Source organism: Amblyomma mixtum, chromosome 1, assembly GCF_055824585.1.
Source record: "Amblyomma mixtum isolate Tamu chromosome 1, ASM5582458v1, whole genome shotgun sequence".
Taxonomy (NCBI): Eukaryota; Metazoa; Arthropoda; class Arachnida; order Ixodida; family Ixodidae; genus Amblyomma; species Amblyomma mixtum.
Window position 1 is genome coordinate 60674642 of NC_143012.1, and position 24580 is coordinate 60699221.

General features: G+C 43.3%; 1 protein-coding gene across 1 annotated transcript; it reads right to left on the bottom strand.

Annotated features, from left to right (window-relative positions):
* Positions 1–3293: 3293 nt before the first annotated feature.
* On the bottom strand, positions 3294–24551 carry LOC149366429 (uncharacterized). Its single transcript, XM_089550745.1, has 3 exons — positions 20531–24551; positions 18248–18335; positions 3294–14663 (listed from the first exon to the last, which is right to left on the bottom strand). The coding sequence occupies exon 3, from the start codon at positions 10340–10342 to the stop codon at positions 9305–9307; it is 1038 nt and encodes a 345-aa protein (XP_089406871.1). The 5' UTR covers positions 10343–14663; positions 18248–18335; positions 20531–24551; the 3' UTR covers positions 3294–9304.
* Positions 24552–24580: the final 29 nt, after the last annotated feature.

The window sequence follows — 24580 nt, forward strand, 5'->3', positions numbered from 1 at the left end:
ACTGCTCGTATCATCGGCAGGAAACTTGCAAGTCATGCCCAACAGAATTTATTCCATAAAAGAAACTCAATGAGCTTTGATCGACAAATCAGAACACTGCTAATGACTGCATTCCTTCTTTTAAAACTTCAACATCAATTACTGTGCACATTTCAAGAAAACCTTGTTCATGATGCTGGAGAAAAAGTGCTGAAGGACTAGTTCCCTGCCTAGCGACGTAGCCAAATGTTTAATAGTGAGTTCAAGATAACCTCTTACGACCAAAAGTAATGTAATTACACAAATTTGCTTTTGCACATTACACCATTTCGGGTACAATTTGAGAGTGTACATGTATGGGAGCTAACTTGTTCAAATGTTTATAGTACCAAAAAAGCAAGCGACTCTACAGCTGTTCTGCAGAAAATGGGAGGAAGCAATTTTCTTCGTACAGCCCCACAAAAAGACAAGAGCCTTCGACACAAAGTTTCATATTGGTTGATAGCAGCATCTTGAAATGCAATCAGTACATAGTTAAAACATACACTCAGTTTTGAATCTAAGAGAAAAAAAATACAAAGGAAACGCTTTCCCAATCAATCTAGCATCATATGGCCGCCTGTTCTGAAAAAAAAAGGAGAGGAACAAAAGTCAGCTCATAGTCTCAAACCACATGGACACAATGAAATAAGCATAAATCATTGAATGCACTACCAGGCAAGACAATTTTCCTTATAGCAGAAAAAATCAGAAGCATATGCATGCACTGGAAGCTCCTGTACACATCAGGTCAAAAAAATTCAGGTTAAAGGGGCAGTCTACTAACTTTTATCGACAAAATGTTTTAGAGATATCAAAAATTTATTTCCCAAATAAACAAACATCCAACTATAGCACTGAGAAGCAGAGCAGAACAATTTAAAGTCTAATTTGTTCCATGTGGCAGTCTCCCTTGCTCGTGATAGATTGCTTCTGTGAACCGTGGTGTCAGGGAGTGGACAGGGATGTCGGAGAGTAGCCAGTGAAGTCAGTGCAGTGACTATTCAACTTATGGACATGATGGGACACACTTTTTGGAATGTCAGCAGTGTGTACCACATGACCCCCGCGCAGGTGTGGTACTTTTTGTTTCTTTTTACTTTATTTTTTCAGGTAGCCAGCGTGATCTCTCGGAAAGCTTTCCGAATTGTCAGTGAGGTGTGGACGGTGGAGAAGCTGAGGAGGTGTGAGACCCGTGTGGGTGTTTGATGGCAGTGGACGGGAAAGGTTGTATGCCCCAAAAACAGGATGTAGCTGTTGTCCTACGGTGTGCATCTTATTATGTTTATTATTGCTCTTAAGAGAGCCTAATACTCAGTGTCATTTGCGCAACAAGATATTATAAGTTTCGCAATTGACTTCCATTGTGTGCTCTGTATTCAAGTACAAGTTCAAACTTGTCCGATATTCCAGTGCCTGCTTTTCCTGTGTTCGCTCATATCTGTTTGTCTGCCCCCTTATTAACCACGTAATCTAACGATGGCTTGCAGCTGTGCTTACTCTGCCCGTAGGATGTCTAGCGCCTTGAAGCGGACAAACGTGCCGCAAAAGGCTAGGGCTGTAATACATGAACTTCAATTGAAGCCATCACTAATACAATTCTAAGGTCACCTTAAAAGCGCACAAGAATGCATTGCAGAATACGAGTCTTTTGTGAGAGTGGTACAAACTGAGTGCATTTACAGTAGGCATTCTCTCTAGAAGCCAGAAAGCTTCTCGAAGATTTACATTTTAGCGACCCATCTGCAACACGAACAGGAAGTCAACTTTTCAATTGTTTCCCCTTCACAAATGTGTGTGTGCCTAAGGTGAACATTGTGTCCTAATTTCAACGTGCACATTATTAGCAACACGCTGCAGAGCCAATTGAAAGGTGTCCGAAGCCTCCACAGAGAGCCGCACATCTGTCAGCAGAGCATTTCTCACAGCGTTGCGACCACGATGCAGAGATAGTGATTGAAAGCCATTACAAATGAAAAGACAATGAAATTTGCTGCCAGCTCACTCTGTAATTCAAATATGCATTAAGACATCAATGAGGATCGCCTCAGGAAAAAGATAAGAAAATCCTGAAACCACGGCAAACGTGCACGGCATTTGAATCAAATCCAATCCATCAGCCGCACTGATGATTTGGAAACGTTTTTGAGCATGGAGGAAAAACAACTCCCGAGAGAGCATGACGTCACGAGGGCAGCGTTTGCAAGCCAAGTTCTCATGAAGTCATTCCCTCCCTCGGGTTTTCGGTCTTAGAGTCAGTCCTTAACGTTTCGGTGTTGGCAGGTTTTAGTGTATGCGTCTGTGTGGCCCATGACGCGGGCGTCTACAGCAGTGAGGTTGGTCTACAGTCAGTTTGCCACACTGGTCCGTGCATGCGTGTGTACAGCAGCAATAGATATCACTCTCCTTTTCACTTTTTCTGACTAGGCGTGAAGGTTATCGCCGGACGCTCCCTCACGAGTTTTTTTTCCCTCTATGTATTCTAGAGATAGAGCTGGCTACTCAAAGGTAAAAGTTTAAAAAATGGTGGATGACTTAGCGTGGTTAGGACAAATGCTTATTAGGTGTGTGAATGCCCATATATGCAGAACTGGTCACTCTCAACATTCATAGATAGCTGGGAATCGTCAAACCACTACTGGCACAGTGGTGCAGTGCCTAAGCAATGCGCCACTTCCCTGCAATGTAAGGTGCTGCCACTGGTGAGGCTTACAAGGCTCAACTTGCTCTTCCTGAGCAATCTCTTGCGACCGGTCATTAACTGACCTGCCACCCGCCACGGTGTGCAGTCTGCTCACAATCCAGTGGTCAGGTTGTGATCATGTCACATGACCTGGGTGGCCCACCTTCCACCTTGGCCAGGTTGCCCTCAACCCGGTGGGCAGAGGGACATAACAGTCAACGGCTGAGTGGTGCAATGAAAAATCTAGTGGAAATGCACTACAACAAACGTAAACAAACGTCATTTTGAACTGATCCGATTACGTCGCAAAGATGTCTGCGCTCCTTGAAGATGCGGATACCTATATAAAAATCAATCGCGATCTAAGAAGAAAAATTGAATTGGAACTGCAGAAACTGCTGACTGAAGTGTTCACGTACGTACCTCCAGAAAGAAAACACTTGTACAATAAGCTTCTTTGCCACAACGGTTCGGCTCCCGCGATCTACGCAGTTCCCAAGGTGCACAAGCCGGGTGTACCACTACGACCAACAGTAAACTACAGGCGTTCTCCACTGTACAAACTGTCCCATCATCTGCATCAGGTCCTACGCCCACTAGTTAGACAAACGACGACCTACATTAAGGACTCTCGCCACTTTGTGCAAAAACTAAACGAAGTTTCCATTGAAGACGAGGACGTCATGGTTTCATTTGACGTGAAATCCATGTTTACGTGCGTGCCAGTGGACTTCGCAGTACAGTGTTGCAAGGAAGCTCTTTGCGCAGATGCCACATTGCCCTCAAGGACCCCGTTCGAAGTGGACGATCTGTGCCGCCTGTTGAGACTCTGTCTCGACAATACGTATTTCGTTTTCAATAGGACCTTCTACAGACCGTACAGACAGCGCTTAGGCACAGCAATGGGCGCATCTATATCCGTGGTTTGTGCTAACCTCGCATTGGAAGCCATTGAGAGCTGAGCCATTTCCACGTTCAAACCTTCACCGAAGCTATCCCTGCTTTACGTGGACGACTGCTTCAGCATCATGCACCGCAGCGCCGTACAGCCTTTCCTGAGATATCTAAACTCAATCCAGCCAACTGTACAATTCACCGTGGAGGAGGAAATGAATGGACGAATCTCTTTCCTTGATGTCCTCATTCAGAGGAACAACGCTAGACTTGAATCCTCGGTGTATCGAAAACCGACGCACACTGGAAAGTACCTCAACTTTGAATCAGCACACCCTATTGGACACAAACGTTCGGTCGACAAATCACTGTTTAATCGCGCGTTCACCCTATGCTCGAGCCCGGAAAAGCGCCGCTGTGAAATCGCCAAAGTGAAAGCAGATCTCAAATGCAACGGATACCCCCAGCAGCTACTGAAAAGCCAAGGGCGCTCCGCCCAAGCATCCAGACTTGGCCAAAAAGAGAAAAACAGGGAAACCAAACGTGCAAGTATCCCGTACGCTGCGGGGGTGAGCGAGGCCCTTGCATGCATTTTCAAAGGATATGATGTGCACATTGCTCATCAGCCTACCAGCAAGTTAAGACAGCAGCTGGTCCGAGTTAAAGACTGCCTAGAACGCTCAAGATACCCTGGTGTGGTGTACAAGACACCATGCCAGGGCTGTGACGCTGCCTACATCGGCGAAACTAGAAATTTCAGACGAAGGCTCAAAGAGCATCAGAATGACGTCATGAACGGCCGCTCTACGTCTAATGCTTTGGCGGAACATAACGCATCAACAGGACACCCCATTGATTGGGACGAAGCATCTATCATTGCCACAGAGTAAAACTTGTCATCGCGCCTCCTTTTGGAATCATTCCATATACATAGCACAAAGCATGCTCTTAACAGGACATGTGGTAATCTGCCGGAAATCTATAATCGCTCACTAGGAAATTTTAACCGTATATAAGCCACTGTCGTTCCATGCAGCACTCTTGTGATCAAGGGGACACATACGGGCCCCGAAACATCGTTTAATTTTTTGAAAGATTTAGGCGAGTGTATGTTTGTTATTTACACTATGTTCGCTCCTCGCCAGACAGTATTCCTTCAAACTCAGGACTATATAAACGTAAAAGCTGACAGCAACAATGGGGGCCACATAATGCGCACTGCCTGAAACTCTGAAAAGTCTCTCCCAGGCACGATGCACTCTACGTCACATAGGTATGAATTACATTGTATTTGCACTATTGTTACCACACTGTACTGCTTCTGACTGCTTTTTCAGTCTCACTGTAACCATCTGTTATCTAGTTAGTGTAATCTGCATTTTGTCATGTCTTGATCGGCTTTTACTCCCACACACCTCAGACATGTATGTAAGCATGCTTGTTTGAAATAAATTCAATTCAGTTCATCAACCGAGCTGCATAAGTTGTATTAAATCTACAGTTGAGTGCACTAGGGTGGTTTTATAAAAATATTGCCCCGTAACAATATACTATCAATAAAATAACACTGGCAACATCTATCACAGATGCCAGTATCTCCTCTTTCAGTCAGCATTTCTGCCGATGGCAGCACCACTGCAAGCATAGCAACACGGTTGGCTTTGTAATTTGTTTTTCAAAAACATTTTAAAAGATGACCGAGCAAGCTTAAAGAATAAAAGTCGCTGCAATTTACTGAAAGAGCAAATAACTACGCTGCCCTAACTTTATATAAACTAAAATACCTGTCTGTAAGACGCTGGCGCATAAACAGGATATGCAGTATATTTACTAAAGGCGCATACCATGCTAGCCATAATGAGTGAACACAGCTTGGTGCTCCCATCCACTCGGACGTGAATTTTTTTTCCAATTTAAGATACATAAAGTTGTTCCTAAATCACAAGTTCTGCAGATGTTATTGCCACCAAAGGACAAAATCTACCACGCCGATACTTTTACGCTAAGCTTTGACAAACGTCCCTTCAAGATTCATCCCAGAATATACAACCGCATAACACTAAAATGTAGCAGATTTTTAGAGCTCGTTTTGCAAAAAAAATAGCATACAGTAGCGAAAATCAAACAATAACCAGCAAAATAATGAGACAAAAGAGTTGAATTGTAAGATGGCAGAACCACAGTGAAAACCCAAGACTCAAACTGGAGAGACTACAGCAAAGAAAGCAAGATGAAGCATGATGCACAAAGGACACAGGCACATAACAGGCAATTTTTCTATCGCCTGCATAATTTTTTCATTACTGTTAATTACAGAGAAATTTAGAGAAAAAGTGCAACTTGCACTGCAGTTTGCTGGATCCCAAGTTATCATATGACTCGTGCTACGCTCATGTACAGTATTAGACGTGGAATGTTTCATGACATACATATGTTTCATGACAGCATTGTTCATGTTGCAATGCTGTGCTCTTTATGCTAACAAGGCCGGGTATGCTACGCGCAAATTTGTACACTGCCACCACAACCCAAGATCACTGGGTATGCCATTTCATAAACAACAACTTGTTCATGCGGCAAATACTTGTAGGAGAGATTTTCGAAGATCCGCCTTCAGGTAGCTGGTGTACTCTTTGGCTTGCCAATATTCGTTTCAATGCCAGCAAAATGAAAGAGAGCAAACAACTTGATTATAATAACAACCAACGGTCTCAAGCTCCAGCACTCTGTTAAAGGGACAGTCTGCTCACTTTTATTAATTTTTTTTATGGAACAGAGAAACACTGCAGATTAATTTAAATTTTAATTTTTTGACATGGTAGTCTAACTATCTAATGGTAGATGGTGTCCGTAAACCTCGACATTGGGCACGTAATTTGTAGTCGATACAGCAACTACATGCAACTTTGTGGACATCACTGCACCACTGCTTAGAGGCTGTGCCGTGGCAATGACAAGTGTGGTTGTTTTGAAATTAATATCGATAAAACAGTACACCTGATACCATCACAGACGCCAGCAAGCACTTTTGCCAGCAGGAGCACAGAGCCAGTGGCAGCATTGTAGCAGTCATCATTTCTTAAAATATAACAAGAGATGATGAGAAAGCATGGAAAGCTTAATTGTGCATGTTTCAGCTATCCTAGAAATGGTGACAAGTTGCAAGAGAAAAAATTAGCCCATCTGAAGTTTTTTCAGAAAAAATATACCGCATATATGAGGTCAAGAGACCCATGAATAGGCCACTTCCCTGAACTTGGCAGCCAATAATAATAAAACAGCTGAAATCAACTGTTCTACACATGTGCATGCATTTGCCGAGGTGCTGTCAGATAACGACAGTTGCGTGTTTCTATCATCATAGCAATTTTTCAGCATGCATGGCTGTGGAGGAGGTGAGATTTTCATTTGTGCTGCATCTTGTGCCGTCCGTTTTGCCAATCTGCCGCAAGTGCCAGTTTCCAGTGCAAATTAGATGCTTGACAGTGTATCATCCACCTATCAAGCTTAGAGTTGTCGCATACGCCAAACTACATAGAAAGTGGCTGGATGCCTGACTGTCTGTAGACTGAAGGCAGGATTCGGATGCCTCTACTCCGAGTGGCTGGCAATGGCCAACCACAAGCTAACACCAATCAGACGACTTAAAAGAACGTCACGTCAGCTCATGTTCTCCTGCCTGCCTTGCTTGAGTTCAAATCATCTTTTATGACACAGCCATTGTTCAGCTGTCGTAAACTAAATAATATGTGACAAGTTTATTTACTAATTATTCAGCCGGCATCGGCAAATTCCATGCAGTGAAACATACATACTGCTGTCTTGCGCACTATTCAAAAGGAAAAAACATATGCCCAAAAATTTGCTCTCTGAACTCCATCATGTGCAACAGTAGGCATAAAAAATCTTTGCTGCTGCCATGGCATCTAAAGAAGCACGGAAATGAATTTGGTAGGAGGGAGAAATTCTTTGGCTGGAAACTATTTCGACTCTCCACTGGGACCTGTTACTTTATTCAGCTTACCTCCTAAGGCCTTAATTTAACAGTTTTACACAGGAAGGATGTGGCATACAGTGCAAAATTAAAAATAAGAATCACAAAAAGGACAATTTAACATGGTAGATTAAAAGAAGTATGTAAAGACTGAATACAAAACATACGACAGTGACAAGTCGACAGTGAACTGTGTAAGCAAACTGAAAAGAACAAGGAATGCAACGAAAACTGTAAATGAAATAATAAAATCGGTGGGTATATATATATCAAAAAAGGCACCAATAATTTAGTAATGAACAAATACAGGAGAATTTATTCTTATAAATCCAGTGAAATCCAGCAAAGTTACACACAGTTCAGATTAGTACACACATGCAGGCACACAAATATGACTAAGAAGTAACAAACAAATGAATTGTACTACCACTGCATATTATATCATGAAATTTGGATGCACAGGTTCAGTGGCAATATGCAATGGTAATCTGCTCCGTGAGATGATACTGTGAGACATAGATGGGCAAAGAAATGAAGATGAACAACACATGGTGCACTTAAAGGTGCACTAAAGAGGAATCTGAAGTCCTTTTACCATGGGAACTCGATCCTAATGTACCGAGCATTCCAGGTCACCACAGATCTCTGAGGCTGACAAACGTTCATGAAGATTACATATTCGATCGATATTGAAGCACACAAGTTTTGGCAATATCCAAACATCTTGGCAGTTATTTCATCTTTCACTCCAGGACAAGTGGCAACAAAGCTACAAATTGCCGAACTACCGCATTTCATTAACAGAAAAAATTTGATAGCATTGTCATCAATGTCCCTTTAAAGCTTAATGGTTTTTAAGAAATGAAAAGCCACAAGCTTTTATAAATTGCAATAATTTTCATGTCAATGCTCAATCTATGTCAATTTTTATGTCAGTGCAGTTGCCAATGCAAGTTCACTTGAGTTTCCATAATCACAACATAATATGCAAGGGCTTGATGTACTAATGCTTATATAACTCGAAACCATTACCATAAATTGGAATGAGAACAACACCTGCTCTTGGGACAGTGATGGTTTGCCTCCAAATCTACAGCATGTTCGTCAAGACTGACAATGCTGAGGACATAATTTGTAATAAAAACATGCCACATGCAAAGACAGCCGATTATTTGACAAAAGATAACACACAGGAATCTAGTGCAGTAAAGCATTCATTTTTAACAATTTAAACCAAGAGATTACTCTGAAAACCTGCAAACAAAAGCAAGCAGTGTTTATCATCAAGAGCCTGGGCTTTGTTTCTCTGCTCTTTTGTCCCAAAATTACAGCCACAACACAAGCATGGAAGGAATATTAAAACAGCATGCTTCTCTGGTGGCATTATATTCGCTTTTAAAAGGACACAAAACTGCTCTGATGTGAGTATGTCAGTTTGCAAGTTAGTGCCAAGCACTGTAACCACAATTCATGCACGACTCAATGCGTTGAAATTAGTAAAGTACCAGCCTAGTATGCTCAGGTTTCTTATGGAGGAGGAAAAGCAACCGAAGAATTGCTCTGTGCTCATGTACTTTGAAGGCAAATTAAGAAGTGAGACAAGTTAGCTAGCAATGGTTCTGACGTACTGTTGGGAAAACGCATCAAAACTACAACGAAATGTGGCTTTTGAACCATGTTTCCTGCTTTCATGGAGCTTTAAACTGTGCTTTTCTTTAAACAGCATCATGCACAGCTGACATCGAAACGGTTTTTCTCTTGTGGGCCCGCACATGCGTTGCAAGGTTTGAACTATGTGCAAAGACCATGGGGCAGAGCTGGCACTGGAATGGTTTCTCACCCGTGTGGGTGCGAATGTGGGCTGCTAATGTGGCCTTCACAGCAAAGCTGCTCCCGCAATGGTCACACTTGTATGGACGCTCGCCTGTGTGAGTACGAAGGTGGGTCACCAGGGTTTTCCTCAGAGCAAAGCTGCGCTCACAGTGGTCACACTTGTATGGACGCTCACCCGTGTGAGTACGAAGGTGTGTCAACAGGTTTCGCCTCAGAGCAAAGCTGCTATCACAGTGGTCACACTTGTATGGACGCTCACCCGTGTGAGTACGAAGGTGTGCCACCAGGGTGGCCTTGAGAGCAAACTTGTTCCCACAATGATTACACTTGTATGGACGCTCACCCGTGTGAGTACAAAGATGTCTCACCAGGTTATGCCTCAGAGAAAAGCTGCTCTCACAGTGGTCACACTTGTATGGACGCTCACCCGTGTGAGTACGAAGGTGTCTCACCAGGCTAAGCCTCAGAGGAAAGCTCTTCTCACAGTGGTCACACTTGTATGGACGCTCACCTGTGTGATTACGAAGGTGTGTCACAAGGTTTCCCCTCAGAGCAAAGCTGCTCTCACAGTGTTCACACTTGTATGGACGCTCATCCATGTGAGTACGAAGGTGTGCCACCAGGGTGGCCTTGAGAGCAAACCTGCTCCCACAATGATTACACTTGTATGGACGCTCACCAGTGTGGGTACAAATGTGTCTTACAAAGTCAGACTTTTTTGCAAAGCTCTTTCCACAGTGGTCACACTGGACGGGATGGTCAACCACTTGGGTATGAAAGTGCAGCTCTATAGGGTTTTTCATGAAGCTTTGACTGCAGTGGGATGCCTGATGCAGCTGCTTACTGACGTTTTCCCCAGGTGGTACTCTGAGCTTGGGATCAGCTGTGACCAGGCCTGCACCAAGAAATGCAGAATACATTACAGCGTGTCACAGCCCATTTTTGGGGCAACCAGTAACCTGTAAGTGAAGAAGGCAATCTTACAAATCATTTAGGCTAACAGTTCATTTCAGGGTCAATGACTTTTTCCTAAAAGTTTTTTAAACAGATTTTTTTTGCTATTTATAAATCAGAATGGAGTTGGAGGGATAATGTCTTAGATTTCGAACAATTACTTGCCATGCACTCTAGCCAACTTAAGAGCCAGAGCAACTTAGACAAAATGCTCGTGTCATGCCTGGCTGGCTTCATGGGAAGGATCTTGCAAGTCTGTGCAAGTTTTACATGAACAACGGAATGTCTGTGAGCTTTGACTCATGACACAGTACACTGCTGATGAGTGCATTCCTTTTGTCTATTAAAGCTCGAACATTAACTACCCTGCAAGTTGCAAAAAAACCTTCAGCAAACTGTTGGAGCAACACTGCTGAACAACTAGTTCCCTTTCACTAAATGTAGCCAAATACTCAATACCTATATCTGAGCTGATCTGCCACGACCGAAAACAACATGTAATTAGCACATTCACCTCTGCACACTGCACCATCTCAGGTGTCATTTCACCTTGTGTACGTCTGCCAGCTACCATGATCATTTTATGGTACCAACAAAGCATGAACCTCTTCAGCTCTCATGCAAACATCATAAACAAACAATTTTCTTCCTGTATCCTCAAAAAAACAACTGGAGGTTGATATTAGCAAAATTACAATGAATAAATAACTAAAACATACACAGCAGTTCTGAATGTTAAGACAGCAAAATAAAAAAGAGGCAATTAAGAAAACAAATTTTCTATACTCAATCTAGCATAATCAGGTCCGATGGTCACATAAAAATATTGAGAACAGAAGCAGTCACAAAGCAAACCACAAGGACAAAACCAATTCTGTCAGCAGTGTCGCCAATGTAATACATAGGACTAAAATAAGCATGAATCATTAATATCAAGCTAAAATTAACCAGGCTAGATAATATTTCCTAACAGCAAATAAAATAAGAAGCACATGCCATACAAGCTCCTGTAGACATCATGTAAAAGAGTACAGAACAACATTCACACCAGAACATCTGACAGCATAACAAAATGGTAATACTAGTGCTTTTCAGTGTTTACTTTCTAAGGTTGATGTATACAGAACAATACAGAAAACAATAAGCCATAAAACGATGAGACATGGAAGCTCACAGGGCAGTAGAACGACAATGGAAATTGAAGACCCAAACTGGCGAGACTAAAGCATAAAAACAAGACCAAGTATGGTGCACAAAAGGACACAGGCATTTTTGTTTGCTGAGTACTCTCTAGCTTGAGTACTCTGTTCAGAAAAAAGCTACACAGGACGAAGAATATAGAGAAGTGCATTTGTACAGAAATGTGTAAGATAACAAGGTTTCCTCTGCACTTGTGCACGATGTCACACATGAAATGTTTCACAGTAATTACTGCTAATGATGCAGTGATGGTTCGTTGGTTTATCAGGTTTGACATCGCAACGTGACACAGGCTGTGAGGTGTGCCGTAGTGGAGGGGTTCCAGTAATTAAGACCACCTGGGGTTCTTTAACGTGTACTGACGTCACAAAGTACATGGGCCTCCTAATATTTTGCCTCCATCAAATTGCGACCACCTCAGGCGGGATCGAACCCACACCTTTCGGGTGAGCAGCCGAGGAACGTAACCACTGAGACACCGTAGCTCATTATTACAATGATGGTTGTGGTCTAGGCGTCAATAAGGCAGTAAACGAATACGGCTCATTTTCATGCACCACAGTCTGAGATCACTGGCTATGGTGCTTTTTTCACGTTATGGACATCAGGCAGTTCATCCTGAAAATGCTGGATGCACTGGTTTTGGAAGATGGTCCTTGGGGCAGCTTGTGTACTCATTGGTCAACAATATTGGTTTCGATGCCTGCAAAATGAAACAGAGCAGAGAAGTTGATTAGAATAAGCACTGCAAGCTGCAGTATTTTGTTAGAGGGAGTCTGCTGACTTTTATCAACTTATTCTTTTCTGTAACTCGAGAGCTCCTTGTCCAAATAAGCAAATCTACGCTGTGGTGCTGCGATGTGCAGAAGAAGCATTTGAAATCGAATATTTTCATTATCGTAGTCTCGTTTTCTTATGGCAGACTGTGTCTGAAAACCCCAATATCAAGGACAGGATATACCCGCATAGAAACAGCTGCAGCCATTCTGTTCAACAACGGCCAAGCAGGCTTGTTGCTACACAGCCACCGACTCATTAAGTTCTTTGTGGGCACAGATCTGCCCAGTCAAGTTTCGTTTGGAAGCTTTTTGCTGCCTTCTTGCTCACCGAACTCCCGTTACCACTAAGTGACATCTATAAATAGATACCAGCAACTGCTTCTGGCAACAGCAGCATGATGTCGCTGGCAGTAAGTAGCAGCAGTCTTTTTTTTTAAATGTTACAAGAAATGAGGAGAAAGCATGGCTAAGCAATGCTAGAAATGCTGACTAGTTAAAAAAGAAAAAGTAAAGCCGTCCAAGCTTCTTCTAGAAAAATAACAAAAATATATAAAAGTGTAGCATATTGAGTACTCAATTTACTCACAAACATTTTAAACTAGCAAGGAACACACATACACACATTCACATAAATACTGCAAACAAGCAACAAAAAACAAATTCCAAATTATTGCATCTTAAATCATGAAATATGGATGCCTTGCATGCCTGGATGCATGAAAATGTGGAACTGCAGAGTTCACAAGACAACAGCTGCAACAGGTCAGTTTTAATGCGACAGTGTTAAGGGCACCGTGTCATAAAAAGCCAGCGTCCTTAAAGAACCCCATGTAGTTGAAATTTCCGGAGCCCTTCAGTACGGTGTCTCTCACAGCCTGCATAGCTTTGGAACATTAAACTCAATAAAAAGAACTAAACCACAACCTGCTCACCGGATTGTGAGCGAAATGACCACCGTGGCAGGTGCCAGCTATGATTTATGGTATATGGGGGTTTTACGTCCCAAAGCGACTCAGGCTATGAGGGACACTGTAGTGAAGGGCTCCAAAAATTTAAAACCCCTAGGGTTCCTTACCATGAACTGACTCGAACAGCAAACGGGCCTCTAGAATTTCTCCTCCATCAAAATTCAACCTCTGCGGCTGATTGAAACCGCATCTTTTGGGTCAGCAGCTGAGCGCAATAACCACTGACCCACTGCGGCGGCTGGTAGGTGGCAGTTAAATTAATGACTGGGCGCGAGAGGTTGCTCAGGAAGAGCAACATGGTTGCACAATCCGTAGCGGTGGCTGTGATAGAAGCAGCCATCTGCCAGTGCAGTGGCACATCGCTTAACCGCTGCGCTGGTATTGGTATGAGTACTCACCGCAGTCTGTGAATGTTATATAGACGATGACCAATTTTGCATATATGGTCATTAACCCAGTAAAACTGTCGCGTCATACCCTTAAGGAGGAGCTTAAGTGTCCCATCCGACTGAAGAATGAACACATGCCTTTGCACATCTAGTCAGCTTAACTATGGTAAACCCCTACCACCCTATTTAGCGTTGAACACTGAATATCCTAGAGCCATTGGCACCAAGAGGGGGGGCGCAGTTGCCCCGCCTTCCTGGAATTTTGGATATTTTTTATGCACTAGCAGAAAACAACTGCACAGCTTGATTAGCACTCTTAGATTATAGTAACTTTTTGCCTTTTGCTTATTAAGTTTAATTCTTTTTCATTAATAAAATAAAGTGCATGTTCTCCAAGCCTAGCACTAATTGGCTGTTTGTAATTTTTGTTTCATGTGGGTAGTGTAGACCACAAATAGTGCTGCCTTTTTGGTGCTAACTTGCTGCGTCCCCCATCCCCAGCCATCGGGTGCCCCCCACCTTGCAAAAATTTCTGCGGGCAACCTAGCCCAGAGCACTGCAGCTTTTGCAATTTCTCCTTTGCATACGTTTTCCCCAGAAAGCTGCAAGCAGCAGTGCGATGCTGCAAAGAAATACATGCACAAGGAATGCAACAATGACTGAAAGAAAGCCGCAGCAAGGCACATTTACCCCAAACGGGTAAGACAGAACACTTGCAGAATAATGGAATAGCTTGAATCTAACTTTCTGAAGCAACCATATGGGTGCATTCTGGGGGATATTAATATGTAATTACTCTCTAACCAGAATATAGTCCACTTTAAGGGTTCACCCTAAATATATTGGACTATGGTCAACACATTCAGATCAAAGGATACAGGGTTTTGCAGGGTACGAGCATCAACCTGTGGGTCTCCTGATGTTGGCAGCAGTTCCCCTTGGAAGATTCTCCTGGAAATTTGTAAACCTCGCATTTTCAATATAAGATGTAGCATACAGTGCAAAATTAAACAAGAATAACAAGAAACAATCCAATATGGCAGATTAAATGAACTGTGCAGAGCCTGAACACAAAACATATGACAATGAGAGCAACAAATTAACAACTGCAGCGGTCTAAACGGTGTAAGCAATTTAAACAGAACGAGGAACTGAGTTCCTAAATGCAATAACAAAATCAGAAGGTATAAAAGGAAACCAATAATTTAGAAATGAAATGAACAAACACAGGACATTTTATTCTTATCAAGCTATTTAAATCCAGCAACGTTTCTCACACACAGCTCAGATTAGTACACATATGCAGGCACATAATTATGACTAAGAAAGAAGTAACAAACAAAATGAATTTAAATATCACTGCATATTAAATCGTGAAATTTGGATGCACATGTTAAGTGGCAATGTGCGATGGTAATCTGCTCCCTTAGATCAGGGGTTCTCAAACTTTTTTGCTTGGAGGAACCCCAAAAGCCTTCAATAAGTTCCATGGAACCCTCCCCCCCTTCCCCCCAAGCAAACGTCACTTGTTTTGTAGCAAGTCGGCATTTCCGAAAAAAGCTTAGAAGACAAATTTATAGTTTTTTATTTGTAACAGCATCTCTTGTAAATATCACAAATAATAATACACCTAAGCACAGAGCAGCAGATCAAAATTATTTGAATATGTTGAAGTCGTAATGACACTTCAAGAAAACAGGAAAGATTTTTCATGGTATCAGAAATATTGCAGCGACTTGCTCATGACACACTACACGTGTAAAAGAAGCGAGGAAAGGAACTATTGAATAGCAAAACATAGATCTAGCAGCACAACTGTTAAAAACTGCTCTGCCATCTACGACAGAAACAGCCCAAGTACAACACATAATAAACAAAAGCTAACCAACTCAAACAAAATTCACCTTGAAAATAAAACCGGGCAAAGTAACAGTTACAAAACACTGTGCAACACAAATTTTAAGTAAAAGCATAATAAAAGGTCATAGCAAAAAAACTAGACATAAAAAAATCTACACGCTGATTTGCAGAGCATACATATAATGCAATGCAATACAGAAACACACACAGTGTATATTGACTAGCACTGGTTATCATTACCATGGTAATTGTACCGCAAGACAAAGAAATATTGTCTTCGCCAGCAACAAAGAATTGAGACCGAAGTACTCAAAATATTAAAATAAATTATTAGTGTAAACAGGAGCAGCCACTGAACTAAACCTGCTTTCGAGAAAAAAATAAGGAACTGACCATCTTGGATTGCAGTAAGCATGTATGACAACCCTTCGCACAAGAATCAAGAGAAATGAAAGTGAATTAGGCATGTGCTTTAAAAATACTGATATCAGATGGACAGGCCTATGTTCCTTTCTTTGAGCCCTTATTAAAGGCAGCCAGGTGAGAGACACTATCATTCATTTTTTTCCCTAGCTTGGCTCAATATTGCCTGGCCACTCGCAATGTCACTGAAGTTCTTCAGCTTCATGCCCCGCTCAATCAACAATTCAGCATTTCTGAACATGTGCTGCGCTTCATCTACCTTCTGTTTCGCTTGTGCTTTAGACAAGCTGGCACTTTCTAGCACTGGATCCGCACCTGCGCGTGGCCTTTTCGACTTCTCTTGTTCGCAGGCAATGCGCTCTGCATACCGTTTTGATGCGCCTCGAACGGCCCTAATGACATTTGGACAAATTGAAAGCTGGCATGGGTCACTGTTGTACCTTTTGGCAAATGACATAATCTGGCGAATACCATTCATGCTTGCCAGACAAAGGTTTGACCTCTCATTCAAAGCCCTTGTATTCTGGCTGAAGCCTCGCTCAACATCAGCGTTCCCATGCGGAAGCGAAAGAAGGGCCTTGACAGGCTTAGTCAAAAGCGGATATTTTCTCTCACCTTGAGCACCCTTGATGATAAATATATTATGCCAGTATTTGTCAAGTGGCCCATCAGTGCCCATATTCAGCGCTTCAGAGCTTAAGAGTGTCACCTCATCAAGGAGAGATGAAACTTGGCTAGGCTGTATCACTTGAGCTGCACATTTTGCAAGATATCTGAAGGATTCTGCTGAAGACTCCTGGGAGTGGGTGTTTGGGTGCAAGCACCTGAGGTGCTGAAGTGTCAAATTCTGAAGAGGAAGCCTTGTCAGAAGGTACGTTGAGTACGCTATGTAAAATGACCTTGCTCCTAGTCAAAATTCAGCTTTCTCTGAAGCAGACCAAGATTTCATAGCTTCCTCAGTGTCTGCCCCAACTACTATGCTTTCCTTCCAATTCTGCTAACTTTCGACATCAATGGCAGCGAGCTCATGTCCCTGTTTCAACATGAACACCTGAGGCCTCAGAAATCTGCCCAAAATTTTCTTCAACATCATCACCATTTCATCATAAAGAACACGCAGCAAAGGTTCACTTTTTTGAAACAGCGTCAGAAATCCCACAACTAGGTCACCTGCATTCTTCACAAACAGAGCCTTTGCGTAGAAACTTTTGTCATTCAGGTTTCTGTTTAGTCTCGCCCTCATGCCACCTGCAGCACGCACTGGTTTCTGGGAGTCTAGGATGCTCTTTAGGACAGAAAACTGCTCGACTAGTCTTTCCACGGCTGGTACAAGAGACAACCAGCGACAGTTGACATGATGCAAAAACAGTTTCAGGCAATCCAAGAGCCTCTTGTTTTTCTTGGAGCTGGGCACTTTGCACCGAAGATGTCTTGAAAAAGTAATACATGTCACTGACTACAGTTTCAACTTCACTACCGAATGAATCAAGAGCACATGAAAACGCGTTGTGCACCTTGTGCAGCGAGCACTCTCCGATTTCCATTAAGGGGCCGTTTTCCTGGGTCAATTTTTTCTTTAAACACTTTATTACATTTAGACCATCACTGAAAAATGAAAAAAACCCTGCTCGAGGAATATTTTCAGTGGCTTCATTTACACATTTCAAAAGGATATCAGCCGTTGCCCTCCCCAAACGAAACGACTGCAGGTGCTCGACCACTACTCCTTTTTCAGCATCAGAAAAGTAGCGCACGAGAACATCAAACTGCTGGCACCGCTGTTCTGGCATTGGTGTTTCATCTACACTGATACTGTAAAACACACCAGGACGATTCAGTTCCTCATGCACAAGTCCCTTGAAATAAGGCCCAAGCCCATCTGACACAACGTAAGACTTTTTTCCTACTACAGGAGAAGTCTTTAGCCACCTTTGAGTCGGGAAACATCAAGCGATGAAGGGGTGTAGCCGTATTGGCCCATGAGTATGGGAGATCTTTTATCGTCAATGCCAAAACAAAAAGTGCTTCGCTAGCTGTGACACGGTCTGCATGGGTCATCATGCCTGTCGATGATGAAAAATCCAACGCTACTTGAACAGCAGCCGGCCTCTTCAGACTCCCGTCAGGGCCCCGAAGCTTACTGGCCAGCTCCAAGTGTTTTTTACTCTGTGAATGCCGTTTCACTGCTGTAACACCATGCTGTGAACAGTTGATTGTCTGGTTACAAATAATGCAATAAGCGTTTTCTTTACCTTTTTCCTGGTCTGCACCACACCTCGAAGCAATCTCCATTGAAGTCGACATCTTTCAATAGGCCAGAGTTAAACTTGCTGTTGCGTCCTGCAAACGATAAATAATAATGTTAGTTTGATGAAATAAAAAGCTGTTATACTAGCAATATGATCCTGTAAATTAGAGAATAATTGTAGAGTGCTTAAACGTGTTCTAAAAAAATAAAGACCCAGGAAACACTACGGTTCTTTTCCCACAACAGTCATGGTTAACAATTATACACTTCATTCAAACGTGGCAGCACAAGTTATAGAAACACGTTCCTCGATACAGAACTGAATATTAAAAATTAACTTAAACAAAATTTCAATGGAGGCAAAATTCCAGAGGGCCGTGCGATGTCAGTGCACGTTAAGGATACCTAGGTGGTCGAAATTTCCAGAGCCCTTCACTGCAGTGTCCTTCACAGCCCGAGTTGCTTTGGGACATTAAATGCCACAAACAAACCAACATACCGAAGAGAAGATTTTAAGACGAAAGCCTTTAACGCCTCATACTATTGTTAGCAGACGCGTCGGCAGCCGTGTCGGCAGATTCGTCCGCCTTTCGGCGTCACTGCTTAAAAGGCTCAAGGTTCCAGCATGAATAAAGGCGCGTCTAGTGAATGCAAATAAAAGGAGTAAAGTGAACAAAAACAAAATAAAAAAATAATCAAAAATAAAAACAAAATAAAAATAAAATGTGAGAAATAAAAAGTAAATAAAAAACAAACAGTGGCCAGGAAACGCTTTTGCCTTGCAGCACTTTAGAGAGCCAAAGTGCCCCCTGAGTTTTTGTTATACGTGACGGCCCTGATATGCAGGGTTTCATGTTTTCATCACTTGCTGATCTGTCCTTCATTTGATGTTATCCAGTGATTAAGAATTTAATAAAAGGAGGTTATAGCTGTTGCACCAACAGCTGCAAAAGTAGCTTTTTCAGGGCTTTCAGTGCACCTGAGCTGCACATACCGGCAATCTTTCCTGCACTAATTTGATGAAGAGCATGAATAAACGTTAATTTGAACACATAAAAACAAAAGAGCAGTTTGTGATAAATCCAGAATAAGCAAAGTGCCAAAAATTTGCAGCTCACTAATTGCAAAGTATTGAAGGCTTCTGTCTATGTAGATGTTTGGCAGAGCAAGCTCCATTCCAAAAACCGGACCCGTGTAATTATAAAAGCAGTACCACTTTCGCCGACAAAGAGCGCACCTGCTTTGAGCGCGCGATCGCGCTATCAGTCCTCGACCGCCCAGGAAGGGTGGAGGCTTTCTACCACGTATCCCCTACCCGCCCGTTAATTGTTGCCCTGAAAAACGACCTTGTTTCCCCTAATTTTTTGAAAGCTTCCGCCGTAAATTCGCGAAGCCTGCCAAGCTTCGACAACAGACAGGGCCGTCAGCGCAGCGCCAAAATCGTACGAACGTCGCGGGCGCGCCAGAAGACGCTTGCTTGTTGCTTCATCGTATAGCCGGCGGGCCGCAAAATACCGCATTCCGTGGCACTTTCTTTCATTTTCGCCTCGAAAGTTTTTTGATTACGGCAGCAACACGAAGGCCCACCAACTCCGTGAGAAATGTACGGCGTCATATACGCCCGCGGTATACACTTTATTTCAGAAGCCGCTACATAAAACTCCTTAGCATGAGTTCAGTGTTCATATCCATATAACATTTTCAGCTCCCGCTGCAAAGGTACTGCTTTAAGAACGTCTTTCAATAAGCCAAGTGATGTCAGGAAAACGCATTCCGTAGGCTCCGCAGCCGGACAATCCGAAACTATCAAGCGACCACGCATGCCGAGTGAATAAGGAGCGCGTGAATGGCCCGGTCGCCGGCGAGTTTTATGCATTTCGTGCCGCAAGGTTGTTATGGGCAGTCCGGACGTCACTGTAGCTTTATTTCAACCATGGAATTCGTAGAACTGCGGATGGCAATATGAAATTAGCGACGTTACACGGCTGCCCAGCACGCCACGTGCTCCAGGGCTTTCGAAGCTGATACTAGCGTAAGACGAACGCCACAAAACTACAAGTACTCTTTCATAAAAAGTAAACAAACCGAAAATTAACAGCACCCTCTCTTGCAGGCTCAAACTACCACGGTCCTGCAACGTGCATCCGCCGCCATTCGCTCAATTTGCTACTGTTAAGACATGTTCAGTTTCTAAATTTGAACCCCGCCACACTAACTCATCAGCTCTTATGTCCAGAAAGACTCATTTGAATAAACTAAAATGCGTAAAAAAAGAGAAAAAGCTTACCTTTCTGTTTCGAGAGCGCCATCGTGACGCCACCACGATGCCGCTGAAACCACGCCGTCGAGGCGAACGAGCGGCGGGAAAGAGCAAGAGCGCGCACCGACGCGCCAAAACCACGGCCCACTCCACCAACTACTGGCCTCCGGTGCCGGCCCGCCGGAAGCGCTCGGAGCTCGGACGCGGTGGAAAGCGTGACGCGTCCGCATGACACCCTCCTCACTCAGTCACACTCTCCCATCAGAGACGAAGCACCATGCGGAGCACTCTAGACGAAGACTGAGAACTGGATCGTATTGGATTTTACCGGCTACTCTCAGACTTCAATGGCGGACAACAGTCGCAAGCATAGTTTCTTCACAGGGTAGTACCTGACGTTGGCGGCGGCTCGTTTTGGCGCAATTTCGTAAAAAGGCCCCTGTTTGGAGCAGCATGTAGCAGCTTTATCGAAATGGCACAGACTGGCGCAATTGGCGCAGCATTCCCATCACTGGGAGCTCTCTAGGTGTTACGATTCTCAAGAAAAAAGTGTAGCATATGCATCCCACTGCCCTGTGAAAGCACCTGAAAAAGTGGGTCTTATGTGTCCCACTGACCATTGAAACACAGGGGCTTCACGAAAAAAAAAAAAAGAATTTTTAACATCTGATGTGAACTAGACGTAGGCATACAAGGGCAAATGAGAGAACATACAAAACCCTACTTTCTATGACAAAATAGTCAAGAAATGTTCTTGCTACATCCACTTGCTGTCAACATTCCCTAGCTTCGACAGCACGGCTCAGCAAAATCAGATGTTTGAAAAACAGTGTTGTCATAACTATAATCTTACAACAATGGACATGCCATGATACACAGAAAGTGGAACCAGCAAAAACCAGGCACACACGTACACAACGCCGCTGGTGTTGTATGTGTGTGCGTCCTCTGTCCTGTATCCATTTTTGTTGGTTTCAACTTCTGTGCATTATGAAACAACTATAGTCACATACAACTCAAGAACGAAGCGGCAGATACCACTTAAAGGGGCCCAGAAACACAATCTTAGTTAACTGTTTTGCCTGTTGTTTGCATACAGTGAGTTATAATTGTGCTATTAGCGTCGGTAATACCGCGTATATTCCGTTTTTTAATATTTTAATGTCCTCCCAAAAACAACTTCATGGCTCTGATGGTGACGCCACACAGTGGCGGGTTTTTAGCAGCGGATATGACATCACCTGGCGCGAGCTTGATGATCGGACAAACAGTAAATATACTGCAAATTGTGTGAATAAATAGACACATTTTGTCACCTGTCTGCGTTTTATATTAGATCAACAAAAACAACTTGTTTGTCTTAGATGAAAGCCCTGCAAAGCAAGTAAAATAAAAATACACCACCAGGGGCGCTCTGGCATGGAAACGACGCTGCCAGTCTCAGCAAGAACGAGTTACAGAGAGCAGACAACCATGGAGTACAAACTTCCGCGACGTGCTCTGGCTGGCTGTTTTGATTGGTTGCGCCAGGTGCCGTCATTGGGAGAGCGAAATAGGAGTGGGAAGCCCCGCCAAAATCGAGTTGAGGGCAGCGTTTTGTTTGCTTGTATTTTGAAATTTCTTCACTGAATAACTCCCGTTCGTGTGCATCGATTCCTGTAATTCTTTTTAAGTCAGCATCTGTGTGACATAAAGAACCCACCTGAAGTATAGCCGGTATCCCCCCAAGCAGTGTTTCGCAGCCCCTTTAAAGGAGACCCTTCAGCCAGTGGCGTTGTTTGCTTTTCATGACACAGCGGTTAATCTGATTAAGCCGTGGTTAATCCCCTTTATCCTGTAACCTCCTGCTATTTCACACTAGCAGATCAACGGGAATTAACGACATCATGAGAATCAGTCAACACCACTGATTGGATAGCCCCCATCGAGGGTCATTTGCAACTTCGTTCTTGAGTTGTATTCGACCATAGCCCAGCATTTCATGCTCTTGGACGTGCCGTGACAACAAGTGGTTGCATTTAACTTAAAGCCTCTGCTTTTGTGGCACCGAGTCAATCTGTGATTGAGAAGAGTTGTTAAATGGCAGTCGTGCGCATTCGAGGGTCAGCAGCACACATACTCTCGAAGCCTTCTTCGGGGTCTTTTTCTTGTTCGGACCTAGCGAACGTAATAACAGTGCATGAGACGGGCTCCGACAGGTGTGACTCTCACTTAACGGAATGCATAAAGCTACTTCATCTCAACTCGACATCTTTATTTCAAAAAAAGGAAATAAGTGAAACACATTGAGCAATGTCCAATACTGTCACTTTCTTAAAACAGCCGGTCAGATTAGAAAATTGCGAATGTCCTCTCAACCATATCAGGGTCAAGAGTCTTTTGAGCCAAAAATAAAGTAATATGGAGACCGTGAACACAGAATGAGAAATTGTTGCTGTTCAAACGGTGCAGAAATAGACTAGTGCTGAAATGGAATCTTTAATCGGCACAGTGCGGGCCTTAGATGTGATGAAAGCTACGAAACATAACTTTATACTCAGGGCTAAAAATCTACACAGGCCATTATTTAGACCGGGTCCAGCCCAACTAGCCACCTCTTCAGTTAGGACTTGAACACAGTCCACTATAAATTTCTAATGACCGGCCCGGCCTGGCTTGGTGCTCAATCGGTCGGCCCGTACAGGTATGTTTGCTTTTCATGACAAAACTTCACTCTTGAAAGGAAAAATAGAGAGAAACAACGAGCAGCAAAAAAGCACCTGTGTAGCAGCTGAAAAAGAATAGTTAGAAACAAGAAGGGCAACCACAGATTCATACCAGCGACGAGTGCCTACTCAAGCTGAGCACAACAGCAGAAATCGGGTTGCGAAATGAGCACTGCTTGCCATCCTTTTCAGTGGCTCACGAGGCGACACTTATTCCTAAAAACAATGGCTTTAGCGCAAGCGTAACCTGTTCCCCCCATAACCACACTAGTGCTTATATAGCGTCATAGCGGACTATGAGAGCTTTGTCACGAATTTTGGGTTTGATTCAGCTAGCGGGTCAGGCAAGCAGATGATAAACAGCGTTTTTGCTTCGAGGTGCACGCAGCTTTACTTACGTGGTGAGGAGGCTTCGCACAGCAGTGAGAAATATGGAATCATATCATTCTTACATAAGGAGAATGCTCCCCTTTGAGTGTGGGCTGTTATAAAGTCTGAACTATCCCAGCCCTCTCCCAATCAGAGGAAATCGCAGCCTCAAAGACCACATCCACATGGGTTACTCAAAGGTTGTCTGAAAACGTACAGTACATTCAATTATTCAGGTTTTCGTAGGTCACGAACACAGACGATGTACCATTCTACACAAATGGAAAGCATCCACCATTAAACAATGCAGCACACAAAAGAACTGTGCTCATAGGGCACTATGCAGGTTTGAAGCTGGGTAGCTGGACAGTAATGGCCTTTCCCTACGGGACGTTTCAGAGCCTTCTCTTGTCAACTCTCCGAACGACTACCCGCGGTTAGCCGGGCATCTGTTAATGTCAATGGCTTTTTCGGTATTTCTGGTTACAGATGCGCATATGGGCACATGTTAGGTCAGGCTGTAGTGGGGTTTTCATTGCAGAGAAATAATAAAAAGGGTAATGTGGTGTTACTCTGAATTGTGTGCAACAGTGGTAATGTGGCAGATGTACACATCTTGTCATGCCATGCCGGTACATAAGGAAGGCGGAAATAAACACGACAGTGTTCTGCCTCTCAGCTCTCAGTCAGCGTGTCCAATTGCTCCCTTAAGTTGCGCCATTACCTAGACATGACACATCCTGTCAAAATCCTTTCTAAAACATGTGCAACACATGCAAGCGGAATGCTTTGTTTGAGATAAGTGTATGTGATGCCACCAGATGAATATTGTTAAAACAAACGCAGAAAAGATTCTTTGGCCATCCACAAGCTGGCACTAGAAATATCAAAGCAATTGATGCAGTTGTTTTAGGCTCACAACTCAAAAGATCGCAAAGAAAAAAAGTAGGACGTACCGTATTTACATGATTGTAAGTGAACTCACATGTAATTCGCCCCCCCC

What these genes read in the sequence shown, in the direction of transcription:
- LOC149366429 (XM_089550745.1), bottom strand. Translation starts at nt 10,342, where the DNA reads ATGTATTCTGCATTTCTTGGTGCAGGCCTGGTCACAGCTGATCCCAAG.